General features: G+C 38.9%; 1 protein-coding gene across 1 annotated transcript; it reads left to right on the plus strand.

Annotated features, from left to right (window-relative positions):
- The first annotated feature begins 166 nt into the window (after nt 1-166).
- LOC149278224 (low molecular weight phosphotyrosine protein phosphatase-like) lies at nt 167-8,975 on the plus strand. The gene is made up of 6 exons (XM_089502191.1): nt 167-209; nt 1,689-1,762; nt 6,749-6,862; nt 8,149-8,210; nt 8,565-8,670; nt 8,898-8,975. Exons 1-6 carry the CDS (start codon nt 167-169, stop codon nt 8,973-8,975), a joined length of 477 nt encoding a protein of 158 aa, XP_089358317.1.
- The last annotated feature ends 9,707 nt before the right edge of the window (nt 8,976-18,682 follow it).

Consider the following 18,682-nt stretch of genomic DNA (forward strand, 5'->3'; position numbering starts at 1 on the left):
CTCCCCTGTCACACGGGCGGACCGCCTGCTGGTCAGACGGCCGCGCGCCCCCCCCCCAAAGCTTAAATGCCGTAAAGCGACGCACTTCCTGTGAAGGAGGGGCTTGCAGTCTGGGACCGGCGGTATTGGGCATACTGTCGCACACTCTGAAGAGGGCAGAGTAACGATGGCGGGGTCCGGGGACAAGTCTGTGCTCTTCGTGTGTCTGGGTAAGCGGACACTTACCGAGATGGGGGACTCTGGCCCTTCGAGTGTTTGGGGATTAGTGATTGAAACACGCGCTGGCTGCTGGGACCGGGAATCCTGATTGGTTGAGCAGGAGTTATGCGGCCCTTTAGCTGTGGGCAGACTACAACTCCCGTGACTCTCGGGGTGGTTGTGTTGCCACGGCCTTCTGTGAATGACCCCCGGCATGGCTTGCTTGGTTCCAGCTTCCAAAGGTCATAGTGCCGGCTATAGCAAGATGACAGGTTTTCCATCATTGGTTTGCAGGTTAAGGGCATTTATATGAAAGTACAGGAGTGAAGTCTGTTCTTTTTGGTCAGGCTCCAATGCATTCTTTAGTGCATGCAGTGTTGTAATTGCATTTAGAAACTATACTCGGGTCATCCCATCATATCATGTGGCCAAATATTGGTTAGCCTCCCTCTGCATCAATGTACCCCAAGTCTGGCGAGCCCGATCTATTTTTTCAGGGCTATATTGCTTACCAAAATCAACGGGGCTGCTCTGGATTTTAACCCATTAGAGACTCTCAAGTAGTTTAAAGCATTCTACAGACGCCATTAATGAGACCTCTGTATGGCAGGAGGGGTCGCTCAACCCTAAAGTTTGTCCAGAACCTGCAAATATGCGCAACACAAAAAAAATTACAAACTAGGGGACTGCACAATTTATAAGCATTGGAGTCATGTGGATTCACACCCTATTTTGTGTACGTGTTTTATACTTGGGTCCTGACTGCCTTTGCGTATGCCGGAAAGCGTTGCCGTGTACAGTTCTTGCACTTTTGTTGATGTCGTTTAAGTTGCACACGGTCCCGTGTATGTTCGTGTTTAGTTAGTATGCGTGTTATTGGCTCCGGTACGCGTTTATCGTGGAAAAAGGGCTGTTTATTTAAGGTATTAGAGGTCACCTTCTAAACATGACCTGTATTTCTGCGTGGAACGTGTTCTTTTCCAAAGGGGTAGTAGGCGTTGCTGTAAAATGTCACGTGAACGCGGTGACCTGGTGTGTAAAATCAATTGGTGCTACTTCATGGTTAGAATGAAGATGTTTGATTCGTAGGACACGAGTTGGATCTTGCGGCGTGAACGTGGTTTAGACGGCCGTCATGTTTTCTTGCTGTATATCCTGTTAATTATATTTAGTGATACGCAGATGTTTGCAGAGGTCGCAGAGGTCGTGCCAATTCCCATAGCGGCTGAAGTCTTAATTCTCGTTTACAGTATGTCTTCCTTTGCGGCTAGCGCATTCCACATCTTTAATGTTCTTATTGTAAGGAACCCTTTTTTGCTGCTTTAACTTTAAATTTCTTTCTTTAAGTCTCTTGTTCTTGGCACAGTCCTATTAAAAGTCATCCGACGTTGGCTAGTATGGGCCCCCGTGTGTATGTGTCTAATGAAATCGTATCTGATATTGTATCTTTATCAATATGAAACATTTTTAAATATCTTGCTTTCTTGTAGGCAACATTTGTCGATCTCCAATTGCTGAAGCCGTCTTTCGGAAGTTGGTGACCGATGAAGGCATCTCGCATCAGGTAAAAGGCTTCCTTTAACAAGCAGCGTTCTATTTTCAGTTAATTAAACTTTTTTTTTTTTTTTTCTGATGTAGCCAAGGCTTGTCACTTTTGGGTCCCGATATGTCTTATCCTGCCGCTTGAAAACTGATATCACAAAGGTCGGGACTTGGAAAAGAGAGAAGCTTCTTTGGGTCCACTTAGTTTTGTTTTTTAAGTAAAGTATTAGCGTTTAATACCATGCCATGAACTTATCCAGGCATGGTGTCCATGTTGGGACACAATGAGTGCTTGTGACAAAATCATCACTCACAATGGAGTCTATTCACTAAAGGGAACATTGTCGGGAGAGTTTTTTAACTATTTTCTTTGAAGTGCCAACACTAGTAAGTTTTGCATAATTTGGTGTGTAAGGAGAAATCTCATTCATTTAACTATACAGTCTACAGGCCCAGCCAAACTATAATGAAGTGAAGGAGCACAACACAAACACAACTCTCCTTAGTAAATAAGCATCCATGTCTTTGCCGTTGGTCAGCATGCATGTAGAAGAAGCCCAGGCTAGTGTGTAAGCGAGGGAAAAGGACTGGCCACGGCACAAGTATCCAATATCTGATGAATCTAGCTGTGCGTCAGATAATGACGAGTCAGAAGAAGAAGATGATGGCCAGGGTCCATCTGCTAAAGCAAGGCGTGGAGAGCCTGACTCTAAATATAATTGGGTGCCCCCAAATATGATAGACCCAGTAATCCCTGCTTTTACTGGGACTCCTGACATCAGATGTGACATTGATGCTAGTGAGCCAAAGTCATTTTTCAATTTAATGTTTGCCCCCGAGTTTTTTGAGCTGCTAGCAGATCAAACAAACATCTATGCAGCCCAGTGTCAGGCAGCTGACCAAGGAGACAGAAGCCAGACCTGGTACCCCACTGATTCCCATGAAATTAGAAAATTTGGGGCCCTGACCCTTATGATGGGCATTGTGAAAAAACCCACTATACGATCATATTGGAGCACAGATCCCATAATATCCACCCCTGCTTTTTCCCAAATAATGCCCCGGAACAGGTACTTTGGGCTCCTAAGATTTTTACATTTTAGTGACAATTCCCAATGCCCCCCTAGAGAGCACCCCCAATTTGACCGTTTATATAATTTGAGGCCCATTATTAATTATTTTTCAAGTAAATTCCCTGAAATTTATACCCCCGATTAAAAAAATAAAATAAAAAATGTGGCTATAAACGAGTCCCTGGTCCTATTCAAGGGTAGACTGAACTTCAAACAGTATATCCCGTCCAAGCGAGCGAGGTACGGTGTAAAGTCATATAAACTTTGCGAGAGTGGGACGGGATATACTGTTTCCTTCAGAATGTACGAAGGGAAGGACAGTCACCTTGATCCCCCTGGCTGCCCACAATCTGTGGGTACTAGTGGGAAGATAGTGTGGGACCTGCTGTCCCCCTATTTGAATAAGGGCTACCACCTCTGAGTGGATAACTTTTATACCAGCCCAGATTTGTTTCATTTTTTATTTTTGGAGTAGACCCCAGCATGTGGCACTGTTAGGCCAACCCGCAAGGGTTATCCTAAAAACCTTACGTACCCAAAGCAGAGGCGCGGCACTACCAGTGCTCTGCGCAGTCAGGAGCTGTTGGCCCTCGGGTACACTGACAGGAAGGATGTGTATATCCTCTCCACTATACACAACGAGAAGGTGGTACCTGTCAGTGTACGTGGGGAAGGTGATGCTCAGAGGCTCAAGCCTCAGTGCATCACCGATTACAACAAGAACATGGAGGGTGTAGATCTTTCTGACCAGTGTCTGTAGCCGTACCTGGTGCTGCGTAAGACCAAGACCTGGTACAAAAAGGTGGCCATTTACCTCACCCAGGTTGCCATGTACAACACGTGTTATACAAGAAATGTGCCACTGGGAAGATCTACACCTTCCTAGAGTTCCAGCTCAAAATCCTGAGGGATATCCTCTTTGAGCAGCCAGTCCCTAATGTGCAGGATGAGAATGTCCTGCGTCTTACCGGCAGGCATTTTCCTTCTACAATCCCCACCACTGGTGCCAAACAGAAGCCTCAGAAAAGATGCAGAGTCTGTTACAAAAAGGGTATTAGGAAGGACTCCAGGTACCACTGCCCTTCCTGTCCCTCTTTGCCAGGACTCTGCATCGATGAGTGCTTCATGATCTACCAGACCAAGGTAGATTATTACATTTCCGTTATACTTTTTATTTTTTATTTTTTTTGTGTTAGGGTGAGCCACAGGGGGGTATTTTCAATTGGCACAATTCCATACGTTTTTTTTCCCTGCAAATTAAAAAACAAAAACAAACCATAAAAAACCTATGCGTGTGGGGTATTTCCGTAATCAGTGATCCGGTATGCCGGCACGTTACAATTTATGCCCTGTAATGTCCAGAAAACCACAAAAAAACTAGGCATGTGGGGTATTTCCGTAATCAGGAGAGGCAGCTGAACAATTTAGGATAGATTTCTCTGCCGTAACACCCTGTACAAAAAATCCTAAGAATACTACAAAATACTAAGACGCGTTGGTGAAAAAAGCGCAGGAACTAATTTCTGTGGCCACCTTTGACAGTGATTGGCGGCCAAATACCTGCATGTAGAGTGCCCAAATACCCCTGATAGGATAGCCTGGGTTGTCTGCTTTTCAGAATTATATACCTTTGTGGGTGTTTTTGTTTTATTTGTTTAAAATTACAGTCCCATCATACCTAATGTAATTTTACGGCTTTGTATAAAGTAATGTACACCTTATAGTATGTTGGCTTTATGTGCTGGAAAAGTATGAAAATTCTATATAAATTAGGTATTTCTGAAATCAGGACACCTGAATTGATAAATTTGGATGGAATTTTCTGTCTCTTTACCTATCTCTATCTTTCCTTGAAAAAACAATATATAGTTTACGTGGGTACACTATTCACAGGAAAAGAGAATCATCGCTGAACCGACAGCGCAAAAATGGCAAAATTGCTCCGGGCTTTGAGGTACCAAAAACCCCTGGGATTAAAGGGGGTTAAAGAAAAAAATATTTTTAAAGAAAAACACATGAGTGAAATGGTTAAACAGTATTTTATCTAATATCCAGGAATACATATGTTGTAACATTTTTTGTATCTATTATGCAGTTAGCATATGTTATATACAAACAGAAACTTGGAAAGCCAATAGCCATTTTAAGGTCCCCCCTCTTAATTCATAATGCACCTTACTTATTCATATGCATTCTGCCCCCTGACTTACCGATGCATCCCCAGAGGTCTCCCTCGTGCTTCGGACTCCCTGGGGGCAGCCGGTGGACTTCTGTGAGATGCGCGTAGACAACCTCCGCTGCTGTCCACCACTTCTGCCAGACAAAAGTGTCGAGTAGCAGCAGAGGTTGTCTACGCGCATCACACAGACCTCCACCTTCTGCCAGAGAGGAGGATCCAGGTCTCCTGCAGTGCTGTGGGGATCTGGATCCTAACTCTGCTGCTTTCCCGCAGCAGGGCTAAACAAAAAAAAAAAAAACAACAAAAAACACCTACCCAGAGCCTGGAACTGCATGTATCGCTAATCAGGCGATACGAATTGTGCATCCCTGCACTAAACCCTGATTATAGTCCGCGCCCCCACTTTAAAGACTTAAATTAGGGGGGAAGAGTGCAGCCTATAATAGGGGCCAATACGGCTGTACCATTCAGCAATTTCTTGTCAAATCTAAAGTGATATATAAAAATAAATTTTACAAAAATCAGAAGTAATGGAAGAAATTCCTGAAATCGCTTCTCCACATTCTTATGCCTGCTATGGAGTTAAACCTGCTGCTAGTTTTCTAAGTGGAAATATATTGCTTTAAGGTTTTAGGTTTTGCTATTATCATAGATGCCTCTTCCATGAAAATCTGATTTAAAAAGACCCACCAACCACCTTGCTCAACAAACATAACACATACTTGCTAGTGATTTGGTGTATTTATAAATGTATTTCTTACCATTAACATACATTGTCATCAACGCATTTGCAGATGAAAGAACAGATTTAAAGAGTTATATAAAGGCCTATACGAAAACAAAATAATGAATGAGATTGTCTGGGAATGACAGTTTATATTGAAAGCTCATATAACATCCCTGTGTTTTGATTATTGTGACTTCTTTTGCAACTGTTTTTCCCAGGATTTATGGTTTTAAGCATTAACTGTTTGGTCACGATATGTCAAACTATTTTGTTTTATATATTGGGATAGACTTTTTTTGGCTCTTTTGTTTTTGGGGGTTATGCACTGGTACAAAAGTGGACAACCAAGATGTAGTTGCAGCCAGGCTTGGCGAACACACCGGTCCTAGCAGGCTGGCACCCCTATGAATGAAGTGGGAGAGAGCAGGATATCTGCTTCTGACTAAATTAGTCTTACTTGTTTGGTTCACGGTAAGAGGTCATCACTATGGTATGATGTCATATATCGGTTACCTCAGATTTTGAAGGGGCCGCAATAGGAAAGGGGACAGATCATCTCCAAGCTATTGTGTGTATCTGCTCTCCCACGGGAATGTTTACATTCAAGCTCTGTTAACCTCATTCTTGCACCACCACCACCAATGAGAGCAGTATGGTGACAATGCCCACATTTCCTCTTTATGATGTGTTTTAGGACGTTGCCAATATCCCCTATCATTGTACCTATTTATGTGAATTCAGACAGTCTTAGATTGTGCTGTCCCTTTAATTAATACTTGCTTGGTAGGGTCCCCTTAAATCGCCCTCCTGTATGATATGTTTTATTTTTCCCCTATTATACTCATGCTCCATTTTCTTCATGTACTTTCACTTCTCGCTTGTGTGTTCAGATCACCAGACTGCAAACATAGTTACGTCGTTGATGTTCAAAAAAATATATTTTTTTAGTGCTCCATGTCTTATAAATGACGCTTTGATCCGTTTTAAATGAGGAGCGTTTAGGCTAATTGGGAAAATGTTTTGTTCTAGTGGAACATAGACAGCGCAGCGACATCTACTTACGAAATCGGAAACCCTCCCGATTACCGAGGCCAAAACTGCATGAGGAAGCACGGCATACCGATGAGCCACACTGCCAGGCAGGTACGGTACCGCCATTTCATTCTCAATTGAAGCATGTCAATTGTTTTGTGTTGCAGTGGTCCGTAGACAGCGCTGCTACTTCCGACTGGAACGTGGGTTGCTCCCCAGATTCAAGGGCCCTAAACTGCTTAAAAACTCATGGTACCGAAACGACTCATAGAGCAAGACAGGTATAGGACGGCACGTTTTATTTTAAATTATACCATAATGGATTAATTTCCTCTGCCATGCTGGATATAGGTCTATACATATGTACGTATGACAATTCATTTAATGAAGTGTGTTACCCGAATGTGTGTTCACTGAGTGATGCTGAAAGCGTTGTTTTTAATCCTGTTTTTAGTAAAGATGACACTTATGAACAGTCTAATGTCCCTGACATCCCCTCTAAAGAAGAATGCATATTCAGAGTACTTTAATTTGCATGCTTACAAAATTAAAAAGCAAAAGAATTAATGGACACAGAAAAGACTGCCTCCTTTTATTATTATTTATTGTTTTATAAAGCGCCATCAAATTCCATAGCACTGTACAATGGGTGGACAGGACATAAGTATGTAACATAACAAATTGATTTAGACAACAGGTGAGGAGGGCCCTGCTCAGATGAGTTTACAATCTAGAGGTATAGCAATGTACTATTTTATTCTGTAACTCATGAAAATAAAATCAATATGCTCCTTCCACTATTCGACACTGATTGGCTGCTTGAAGCAGTTAGTCGGCTACAGGAAAGTGCTCTCATTGATAGCCCCTTCCACGTATGTGCGTGGTGGTCTGAACAGACCCCTGCCCACCGCCCCCCCCAGCCGGCTCTGGAAGAGAGGAGATGTTTGGCGGAACACACCTCTTGCTGGGAAGTGGGGGGGGAAAGGAGCAAATACAACTTTGTTTGATTCTGCATTCTGTGCATTTGCCAAATGGACAACATGACAATTTAAAGGGACCACACAGCTACTGTATGCTTTAAAGTGCATGTGATGGCAGAGTGTCCCATTAACAAACTTAAAGGGATGCTCAAACTATAGTTTATAACATTAAAGTACTTTTTTTCTTTTTTTTTTTTCTTCATAAATCTGTTTTTCTATATACGTGTGTTTATTGGCTCCGTCTACTCTGTCATACTGCCTCGTGGTAAATTAAAGAATATCCTGTGTCCGAGATGCCTTCTGACTGATTAGTCATAAGTATTTCATTTTAATTTATAGTTTTTGTTTCCATACATTTCTTTTGCAAATCAATTATATATTGAATCAATTTCATGTTTTGGTCCCCCCCCACTACAGATTACAAGAGATGACTTCCTCTCTTATGACTATATACTCTGTATGGATGAAAGTAATTTAAGGTCGGTATTCAAATATTAACCCCCTTTTGTTTTAAAACCATATGCCTAAATGCTTAATTCGTGTACCTCCGTAGTGCTGTCCTCACAAGCATTAGAATTTGCTAAGAATAATTTACCCAATGTAGAGATCCTGACCTTAATTAGTGTTCTCTGAAATAAATGTCCCTCCTATACTTTGTTAAATGCTTTTATTTAAATGTCCATATCATATCTTTCATTCCTTTCCCATTTTCTCCAAGCTATACATATTATAAAAAACATTATGTCAATAAAACATTACACTACGGATTATCCCTTTCCCTCTTGTTCCTAAATTACCCACTTGTACAACTTTCTGTGTACTTTGTTTTTTAGAGACCTGAAAAAGAAGTGCAGTCAAGTGCAGAACTGTAAAGCTAAAATTGAGCTGCTTGGCAGCTATGACCCTCAAAAACGACTTATCATTGAAGATCCTTATTATGTAAGTTTTTATCTTTATAAAAAAAAAAATTAAAAATTAAAAGACCAAGCATGAATGTTTTGCTTTTGTCAACCTCCCATTTTTACTTCTATGTAGAAAACTTCCACGGGAGCCTAAACTTCACCCCAGTTTTATTTCTGTATAAAGCCATTAAAGTAAATTCTAAATTTTACGGACGGCTTTGATTTTATATAATATATATATATTTTTTTTTATCATTATTTCAGGGTCGTGATGAAGACTTTGAGACTGTCTACCAGCAGTGTGTTAGATGCTGTAAATCATTTTTGGACAAATGCTCCTAGTGTTCATCGAATGTAACTCAAGATCAAATGCTGTTTACTGATACGCAATTTGCTGTTATTACAGTATATTAATCTTTTAATGTCCTATTTCACCATGGAATAAGGCCTGCAGTGTACTTTTATATAATTATGTTCACATAGTTTGTGTTGTGCTATTCAGCTCTACAGGATGTTAAACAATGCACACTTATTGTTTTCCTCAGGCAACGAACTCCATGTCTTGAAGTAAAATAAAGACATTTTAATTTATCGGGTTAATTTTCATTATTGATGTAATATATTTTACACAATTGTTTGTCACTATGGGCACAGTATGGCATTTTAGAACTGCCATCAATAACCAAGTCCTTAAATAACCAATAAACTTAAAACTTCTGACTTTCCATGGCGTCATTAAGTGTCCCAAAAAACTATCATGACAGAATGGAAATTCATGTAGAAAGTAGTGTTGTGCACACAGCTACCCGACATTTCCTGATACAAGGGACTGCCTGTAAGGTAACCGAAAACGCTGTCTGACCCCTGCTCAGATATTATGCAGCGTGCCTATGTTGTGTGCCCTGTAGAAAAAAAATATACAAAAACCTATGCATGTGGGGTATTTCTGTAATCTGGATCTGAATACAGTTGCATGTAATCTCTGCAATCCTAAAGTTTGGTGAAAAAAGCAATGAGAATGAGCGTTACTACCCCCTTTACCAGGGATTGGTGATCAACTGAAATGACCATTTTCACAGTAAAAAAAAAAAAACAAAACCAAACCCCCCCCCCACCACCTACTCAAGGAAGCATACAATCTGTCCTCCTCATACCCACAAGATGGATTCTGAAGGAAACCATCTATTCTCCCCTTGAGATATCAATTACACTGACTACTACCAACATGACACTACGACGAAATTCTCTTCGCCCCAAGCAGCCCCTCAATCTCTCTCGTTCTCCCTCCACTTCCTAATATATTGTACGCTTGCAAGGGCTGGACCGTCTTCTTTCTGTACCACAATGTCTTAACATATGTTAGTTATTGTCCATTTAGCATATTGTCAATTATAATGCTGCTGTGTTATCTGCTTGTGCAAATCTAATACTTATAATAGCTTCTCAGTGTGGGAATTGTTCACACTGTGCGGGGCTTAAAATAAGGACAAAGGAGAGAGAAAGAAGAGTTTGTGTGTATATATATATGTGTGTGTGTGTGTGTGTATGTGTGATTGAAATATATATATATATCACAAAGTGTGTAAACGTACGTAAGAGGGAAAAGAGAGAAGCGAGAAGAAAAGAATGTCATTTAAAAAAGGCATACATGCTAGTTATCAGTAAAATATAATAACACCCTTCTGTATACATCATGCTATGTATGGTTTAGTGTTAAAAAAAAATTTAAATAGTATTGTAAATAGTAATCTTGAAGATGGGTAACCCGTGGTTTCAAAGTTATTTAACTACAATAATTGTTTGTTACACAACAGAGTAGGCTCTGTCAAAAATAACTCGGTCTGAGATCATGGATGTGTGTTGTGTGTCTTCTGCTGCTGGCAAACGGTCAGATGCATTCCCTTAAGTATGGCCTATGTTTTCCTTCCTTTGCCCTTAATCACATGGGTAATCAAGAACCCCAAAGTTTTGATACTTTTGGTGTGTCTAGTCTGCCCCTAGCAGATTTGGTACCAAAAGCATGTGTTTTGGTTGCTGGTGGATCACATTTATACTTTAGACCTTAATGACCCTGAGACTCTTAGTTTGGCTCCTGAAAGGGAGATCCTGTTGAAGAGAAGGCAGTCCTGGGAGGTGGTGGACACTATACCCCAAAGCAGGAACAACATTTGGGAGATTTTGAGGGCCTTCCTTATCTCTGTTAATCAGATCTTGGGCTTTCTTCAGTTCGGCTTCTCGGAAAGGCTTATGCTTCACTACCCTAAATGTTCACTGGTAGATCTACCTGCAGTCATTAAATACTATCTTGTGGAAGCAGACTTTACCCCACAAATCAATGGCGGATTACCCGTTAGACAAAGCAACGTTTGGGACATTAAACTGGCAGAGAATCTGTTATTTTATTACTGCCACCTGCAGACTTTCTACAAGAAAGAGATCACTGTCTCTTTCATCAAGGAGTCCCTATCTAATCTGTGATTTATTTATTTTTTTACTTGTCATTGTAAAGTAGCGCCTTTAGCTACCCAATAAATCTACACCATTGTATATATGTAGCTCAATAATATCCAGGGTTTACTCATTAAATGGAGTACCAGAAGGAGAGCTTGCAGTAGAGGTGTAATTTTAACTCCTCAAAATTATGCATTATCCTTCCAACTTTTCCTTTAGTAAATAGCCCATTTTAGGCGGATCACTACTCGGCATCCAAGAAATTACATGTTTTTTTTCTTCTTACAATGGACAGGTCAGTTTTCTAAATAATGAACAATAATGAAAAAATGGCCAAAGTCTGGTCACTCTTAAGCTTTTATTAGACATGTGCTACAATGTATGATGTCTGTAGCTCATGTAATTGTAACATAGTAGTCACATAACTCTCCTCTCTAGTTAGGAATGAGTTATGCTTAACACCTTACTCCTGAAATACGTGATTAGACTAGCACCTGCATGTTGCAAAGGAAGATGAATGATATCTTGTGAAGGTTCGGGAAGAGTGATCTATTCTCCGGTGGGGGCCTGAAGCAATGAACACCCTCATGATCTGCTTCCAATTCTCTCAATTTGGAATAAGAACAACATATTGTACCTCAAAGTGCTGCTCAGTTACTATCAGTCATATCACACCCTGTCTGCTTAACTGAGCAATTAGTTTCACCGTGTATGTGCCAATGCTGTTAACTGTATGACTGCCAAAGGTATAAAAAATGCATTTTTCATTTTTACTTGGCACACATATCCTGTCTTTTAAAGTACATTAGTAGCACATTCAATGACACACTACTATTTCCTTATAGACTTTATTAAAGAAGATAAGCTGTTTCCACAATGGATGAGCCCATTATTCTTGGTGGTTTAATTTTTCTAGCTTTTCTCCAGAAAACCAATGATGATTAGATAATGCTAGACTCTCAGCCATTAACACGGCTCTGGAACTGTTGTTTTAGAGCAAAACCAGTAAGGTTTCTAACTTATAATATAGACCAGTGGTTTTCAAATCCAGTCCTCAGTGGCCCCAACAGTTTAGTTCTTCATTGTGTCCACATATCACTAATGGTCATTCACTGAGTCACTGGCAGATCTACCCATCGTAATTAAATACTATCCTTTGCAAAAGAGCCGATAGACTTTTTCCTGGAAATCAGCAGCAGATTATCCATGCCAAACATCCATTATCACACTAGGAACATGTCTAGTGGCCATTAACCTGTCGGCAGTACCCATTGCTCTAATGGATAATCTGACCCCCCCCCCCCCCACACCAGCCAAATAACAGTAGCTGCACTGCCCAGGCTTCTGTAGCCAGCAGTTGCTTTTTTTGGTAGTATGACCACACACTGCATACATGGCAGCTTCCACTTCATGTATGCAGGAGAAGAGCCACGTTTCAGAGGTAAAGGGTTTTGGGTGCATGTGTGTGCACATCTAGGGAGGGTTGGGGCATGAGGGAGCTAGCCAGGTACTGCCAGAAATGTTAGGGGAACTTGAGGCCTGGAGTTAGATACAGAAAATAGCATGCTACTCAGGGTAAATACCGTAATATAATCGTAATTACTGTGCATTTGTCTTGAATACATATATTAACCCGAAAGTGCTATTTGAAAATGATCCAAGAGAGATTCATTCTAGTTTCCGCCAATGACTATTATCTACCGTAATGATGTCCTCAAAGCACTCTCATAGGTTTACCGTATAGCCTATATCCTTGGGTTTTCCCAGTTGTTTTCCAATTGTTACATGGATAACAGCAGAACCATTGATTTTTATTTTACATTATTTAGGTAAGGTTGATGAAGGGTAGTGACTGAATATGTAATGTAACTAGGGTAGGATGATGGACAAATATGGAACATATGAAGTGTGTGCCTACAGAGAATGGGTTGGTTGTCAAAGTCATATTGACTTTATATAGAAATGAGAGAATATTCAGTTGGGATGAGTGATCAAGATATTATAAAAGGGACTGGTATGTTAGTTTAGAATAATGATAGTATGATGATAAAGGATACTGGGATGGTGTTGATGGTTTGTGTCAAAGTGTATAGCATATGAGAAAGGGATTTCTTGTAGTAGACAAGGTCATAGATTGTGAGGTATAAGTAATGCATTTGGTATGGTAGTGAAACATACAGTCAGACTGGGGCTGCTATTCAAATGTCATTGATTAAGTGATCATCAGCAAGTGTGACCACCTCTATAGAAGCCATAGTTTTAGCAGTTTGCTGGTCTGTGGCATTTAGGTGTGTTTTAACACAATGTCAAGGAGAAAAGATATCGGCAATGATCTAAGAGAAGCCTCTAAGAGGAAAACCTCTTTCTTCTAAAAAGAACATGGCAGCATGGCTTAGGTTTGAAAATTGCATTTAAACAAACCGCAAGACTTCTGGAACAATGTCCGTTGGATAGACAAGACCAAAGTGGAAATGTTTGGCGCCATGTTTGTCGAAAACCAAACACAGCATATCAACACAAGCACCGCATACCAACTGTAAAGCACGGTAGTGGAGGGGTGATGATTTTTGGCTTGTTTTGCAACCACAGGATCTGGGAACCTTGCAGTCATTGGTATACAGAGTAGTATACGGTTGACTCAAAGTATTCTAGATTCAAATATGAGGCCATCTGTCGGACGGCTGCTAAAGGTGGTTCTACAAGATATTTTATATTTAAGCCATTTTGGCTTTATTTATGTTGAATAAATCATGACATGGTGAAATATAGCATGTGTTGTTGTTCATCTGAGGTTGTATTTACCTAATTTGTAGACAGGTCTTTTTTTTGGAGTCACAAATGTCATCCGATTATGAAATATAAGTAAATGGGATATTGGGGGTAATAAGGAAGGACAATGACACTATATGGTATATGAACAGAAGAGAACAGATAAGCAATAGACACAGATAATAGTACAGTATATTACCATGGACACTATGAATGGTATGGACAGAAAATGAAATTTAAGTAAAAACAAAAATAAATCAACAAAAAGTATTTAAGATATATATATACTAAACACTTTATTATGTATGTTCTATTTACAGTAATTTACATATTGCACATGTCGGTTGGAATGTTTTATACATGTAATGTTCATAAAACTAATGGCATCAGCCTGTATATGTCTGTACAAACCTGCATTTTCAATATATTTAATCACAAATGTCTCTAACATACTTTACATAAAGTGAACTATATGCAGCATGTTTTTCATATAATGGCCTCTGCATAAAAATACATTGTCTTGCGCAGACAATGAACAAGGCAATAATCATGCAATTATGAAATTAGATACCAAGAATACTCTTATATTGAATTTTGGATAAGAAAATAAAATGTTTAAACCAAGTGCTGCTTTTTGTTGCCAATGCACAACTTTGTTAGACTAGTACCGGTGTTGAAAATACACAAAAATTAGTCAATATAAATCTTTGATATTTCTAGATCCCACTAGGGTATTTTGGCAGCGTACGGTATCAGACCCCAAGGTGGATATTAGTTACATACATCGTACTTACACAGAATATCCATTTGCAGACAACATAGAAAATGCATGTTAAATTATGGAAGTACAGTATTCTGTAAATGTTTAAAAATAAATCTTTTTGTTCACAATGGAATATACTAGAAACACATAGTATTAAGTATTTCCCTGTTGGTTTCCAAGGCACTTTTCTTGGTTCTTGGGATCTTATTTTCTGTTCTGCTTCCACATCTAGTAAAGAAAACAAACAAAAACATAAAAACTGAGTGTGTGTGATCTTAGGAAATAATTGATAATTTATAATTTGAGAATATACCAAAATTTGGGTTAGTTTTGATTTCATTCTTGAGTTCATGCTTGTTGACATGATATATACTAACTACAATTGAAAGAACTTCCTTTTGTCCCACCTTAAAGTTTATGGATTATGTTGGTTTGTAACACTGATCGATGTTGTAATGCACATTGCTACTGTTATTTCAAATAACACTTTCTCGATTAATAAAGAAATAATAATAATAATAATAATAATAAAAAAATACTATTGCAATATATTCATATTTTTTTAGAGGTGAGTGGTCCAAGCTCACCTGGTACTCACCTCGGAGGCAATAGGTTTTTACTAACTGACTGGACCCTTAAACCGTGACTCTGAAATATTGTAGCTATAAAAAATATAGAAATAAACGTTTTGAACTTGATTAATCAGATCCAGATTATGATTAAAGAAGACTGTCTTTTCTGGAAAAATAAATGTAGTGAAAACCCTTCTAAACAAGAAAAGTTGTTATAACATTTTTGTGAGAACCCTTATTGTTATTAAAAAAATACTTATATTTGTTACGGGAGAGCTCAGGCAAAATATAATTCCTCTAAATGTATTTATACATAGTTATTAGACTGATGCACTCAGAAACCAGAATCTCCAATAGGACTGATCTTTACCAAAAAGCTTGTAAAACAACATGATCATGGTACAAATATCATCGTGGGCATTGCAGGAGCACCACCGATACCCTTGAAATACTTGATTTTAAAATGTATCTTATTAGAATGACTCTTATTGTCTGTATGTTAGCCATCTTGAGGGAATATTGTGATGGAAGCATATGGAGTCGCTGTACTTTATATCGCCATGATTCAATGATCAGTGTTACTGAGAAATCCCAATGCAAACCTGTGGAGTTGATGTAAGGTAATATAAAGCAAAATATTGATATTAAAACTAATCAATACTGGCACTTCTATTTAAATATAATTGTCAGCTTAAACATTTGCTTTGACAAAATATATATTAAATCTCTTTAATATATCAAAAATATTTTGACAGTGAATTTTCAGTAAATCAGTAAAATGTGCCATGCATTATATTAAAACCATATTTAGTTATTTTTTAAACCATTTCAAAACTACATGATTAAATTATGTTTGGACGTTTTGTAAAGGTTTTTTGGGGTGAAACTACTGGAATGTGATACATCTTGTTTATTTTTCAGTCTGTGTGTTTAAAAGAAGCCATTATGACCTACGTTAAGTAGTTAGGTCAATGGCAGCTAACCTTTTTGCCCTATGGTGAGACTAGCAGCTTTCAAAAGAGAAACTAGAAGAGGACTGGCAACATTAATCCAGCCCGTGGGCAGTAATAAAAACAGTCTGAAAAGCATTTAACAGCCAATACACTCATTGATCTCTATCTGGTACTGCTCAAAACATTTTCCCCATAAAATAATTCCTTAAAAATACATAAAAGAAATGCATACAGTATCAAGATATCATCTAATTGCTTCCTAAAGCCCTTGTTATCCTTGACTCCCTGGTGGCTGCATGTGGAATTGCAATTAAAACAACATGAACAACATGAAAACAACTTGTGTTCCAATCATCTATCGGGCATAGCTTTGAGGAAAGAGAGGAAGTAGGGTAGAAACATTCGGTGTATAGAGGATATGGCTATCCTGAACACCGCTTGACATAATGTTGGAGGGATTCTATCACGGTTGGCTTTAGGAATCTCGAGGTACATGCAAAAAGATTAATTTTCTCCCCAAAAATGCATTTACAGCAGATTTTAAATGTAGTTAGAATTGTTCTCCTGATAAGTGCAACATACCATATTATCTATGATTACATGTTAAAAAATGAGTTCATAACAAAAAGTTCATGATCTTGGGATATAATACCTCAATAATTTTATACCCATCTGAAGACCTGCTCAGTTGGGGGTACCTGAGGACTAGTTTAGCCAAACGACATTATGAATAGGCTGAACCACACATTATGTAATTCACGTTACTTGTGCCTGGTCGTAAGCACTGGGCAGTAGAGACCACTATAAAGTTGATAACATGGTGCCTTATCATTTCCCTAGTGCAACAGTACAAATGTATTCATGAAATACAATTTAAATTATACTGTGCGACCTAAGGTTAAGTTTAAATATTATAATAGCTGTAGACAATCTATGTATTATAGTCACCGTGCACTCATAAATGTCACTTAGGTAGCCTTCCTTATCTTGTTCAAATATTTCCAATAAGTAACAGGATTTAAAATTTTCATTAAATTACCCTTAGTCATTGCATTTAATAAAATAAATGTGTTTAATATTAAAAACCAACGTACATATTTGATGTCAGCACATTCAATAATTTAACACCAATGAATAATGTAGCCTGAAAATATGTTTTCAACCGATTTAGTGACATGGGACTAGAAACGCTTGGTGTACGATATACGGGAGCCCTCTAATGAACCAAAGGGGTTAAGATAACCCAGGTATTTTATATCAATATTTTAATAGCTTTCAGTGCAGATTAGCAGAAGGTGTGGGGTTGCCTAGCAACATACTTAGGAAGTCCATTAAACAGGTAATAACTTCCACTTCACAACATTCCTGAATGAAACAGAACTGAAGAGCCTATACCCAGAATTAGACAAAGTGTGGTCATGAGGAGCCTGTTAATATTTAGCCTCCAACAATGGACTCCATAAATATTGGGCACATGCAGACTATTGGCATACCAGGCAAGAAAAAATGTTAACATTTCCTACTAAAAAGAAAAAAAAATCACAAAAACAATGTGAAAAAGCAGAATTTTTTCTTGAGCAATGGTATACATTTCAAATTCCTGCATGTTTTCTTGTCAACAGGAGAGATGGGTAAAAATAGCTTTTAACAGAATTCCCACAGTTAGGAAAAGCCACACAAGTGAATTTGGCAATGTTCTTTTACTAATGTAAAGTCAAGAAGATTAGGTGTAGACACGTGAAAATTAACTCAAGGGAAAAACAGGAGTTATTTTGTAAAGCAATCTGTAACAGCACTATGTCTAAACCTATATTTAAGCCTACAACATTCCTTCCCATTACTCCCAACCATCATCATAATCAAGCCATCTGAACAATCAACAGCTTCAACACATCATCGGAACCAGATCAACTCATCCCCATCCAAACAGTCCTCTCCTATTGTCTCACTTCCCCTCAACCACCCACTAGATTGTAAGCAACAGCCCTTGGGCATTCAGTTTCGGACGAATTTTAACAAAAGTCGGCAATTTCTTCTATTAGTACAATGTCCTAAAATGAAGAGTGACCTCCAACAAAACTAACAAAAACTAATCTCATTGTTTTTTTCACTCTCATTTACACTTGTCGGAAATGGGACTCTCTCACACTCTTTCTCAAAGATTTTCTATCTTCTCCGCCCACCGCTTTCACGTCCCTGTCTCCTTCACCGCAGCGCCACTTCTTCTCTTTATTCTTCTTGTTCTTCTTACTTCCTTCTTCGTCCGCTTCTCCCCATGTCTTCTTTCTTGGTCCTGTACTCCGTGAACCTAGCCTCCCGGTGAGCCTTTGAACTCTGGGCACACTCGAAAGGGCAGGAATCAATATTTGTTGTCCGAAAGCAAATGGACCAAAGACGAAACAAAAAATTTATCAGAAAAATTGCACAAGACCCACTAAGGTTTGAGGTCTACAGGGGGCAGCAAATGGCCAGGATAGATGGACCAAATGGTTCTTATTTACAATCCACTGTTTCCACTCCAATTGATCATTATCTGTATCT

This window comes from Sceloporus occidentalis, unplaced genomic scaffold (assembly GCF_023333645.1).
Source record: "Sceloporus occidentalis isolate IW3139 unplaced genomic scaffold, rSceOcc1.0.p SCAF_197, whole genome shotgun sequence".
NCBI lineage: Eukaryota > Metazoa > Chordata > Lepidosauria > Squamata > Phrynosomatidae > Sceloporus > Sceloporus occidentalis.

Bases quoted from the DNA above. Each gene is read 5' to 3' on its own strand.
- LOC149278224 (XM_089502191.1), top strand. From the start codon at position 167: ATGGCGGGGTCCGGGGACAAGTCTGTGCTCTTCGTGTGTCTGG. The intron at 8,211-8,564 runs GTCGGTATTCAA...TTTGTTTTTTAG, and splicing joins ATGGATGAAAGTAATTTAAG to AGACCTGAAAAAGAAGTGCA. The intron at 8,671-8,897 runs GTAAGTTTTTAT...TCATTATTTCAG, and splicing joins TCATTGAAGATCCTTATTAT to GGTCGTGATGAAGACTTTGA.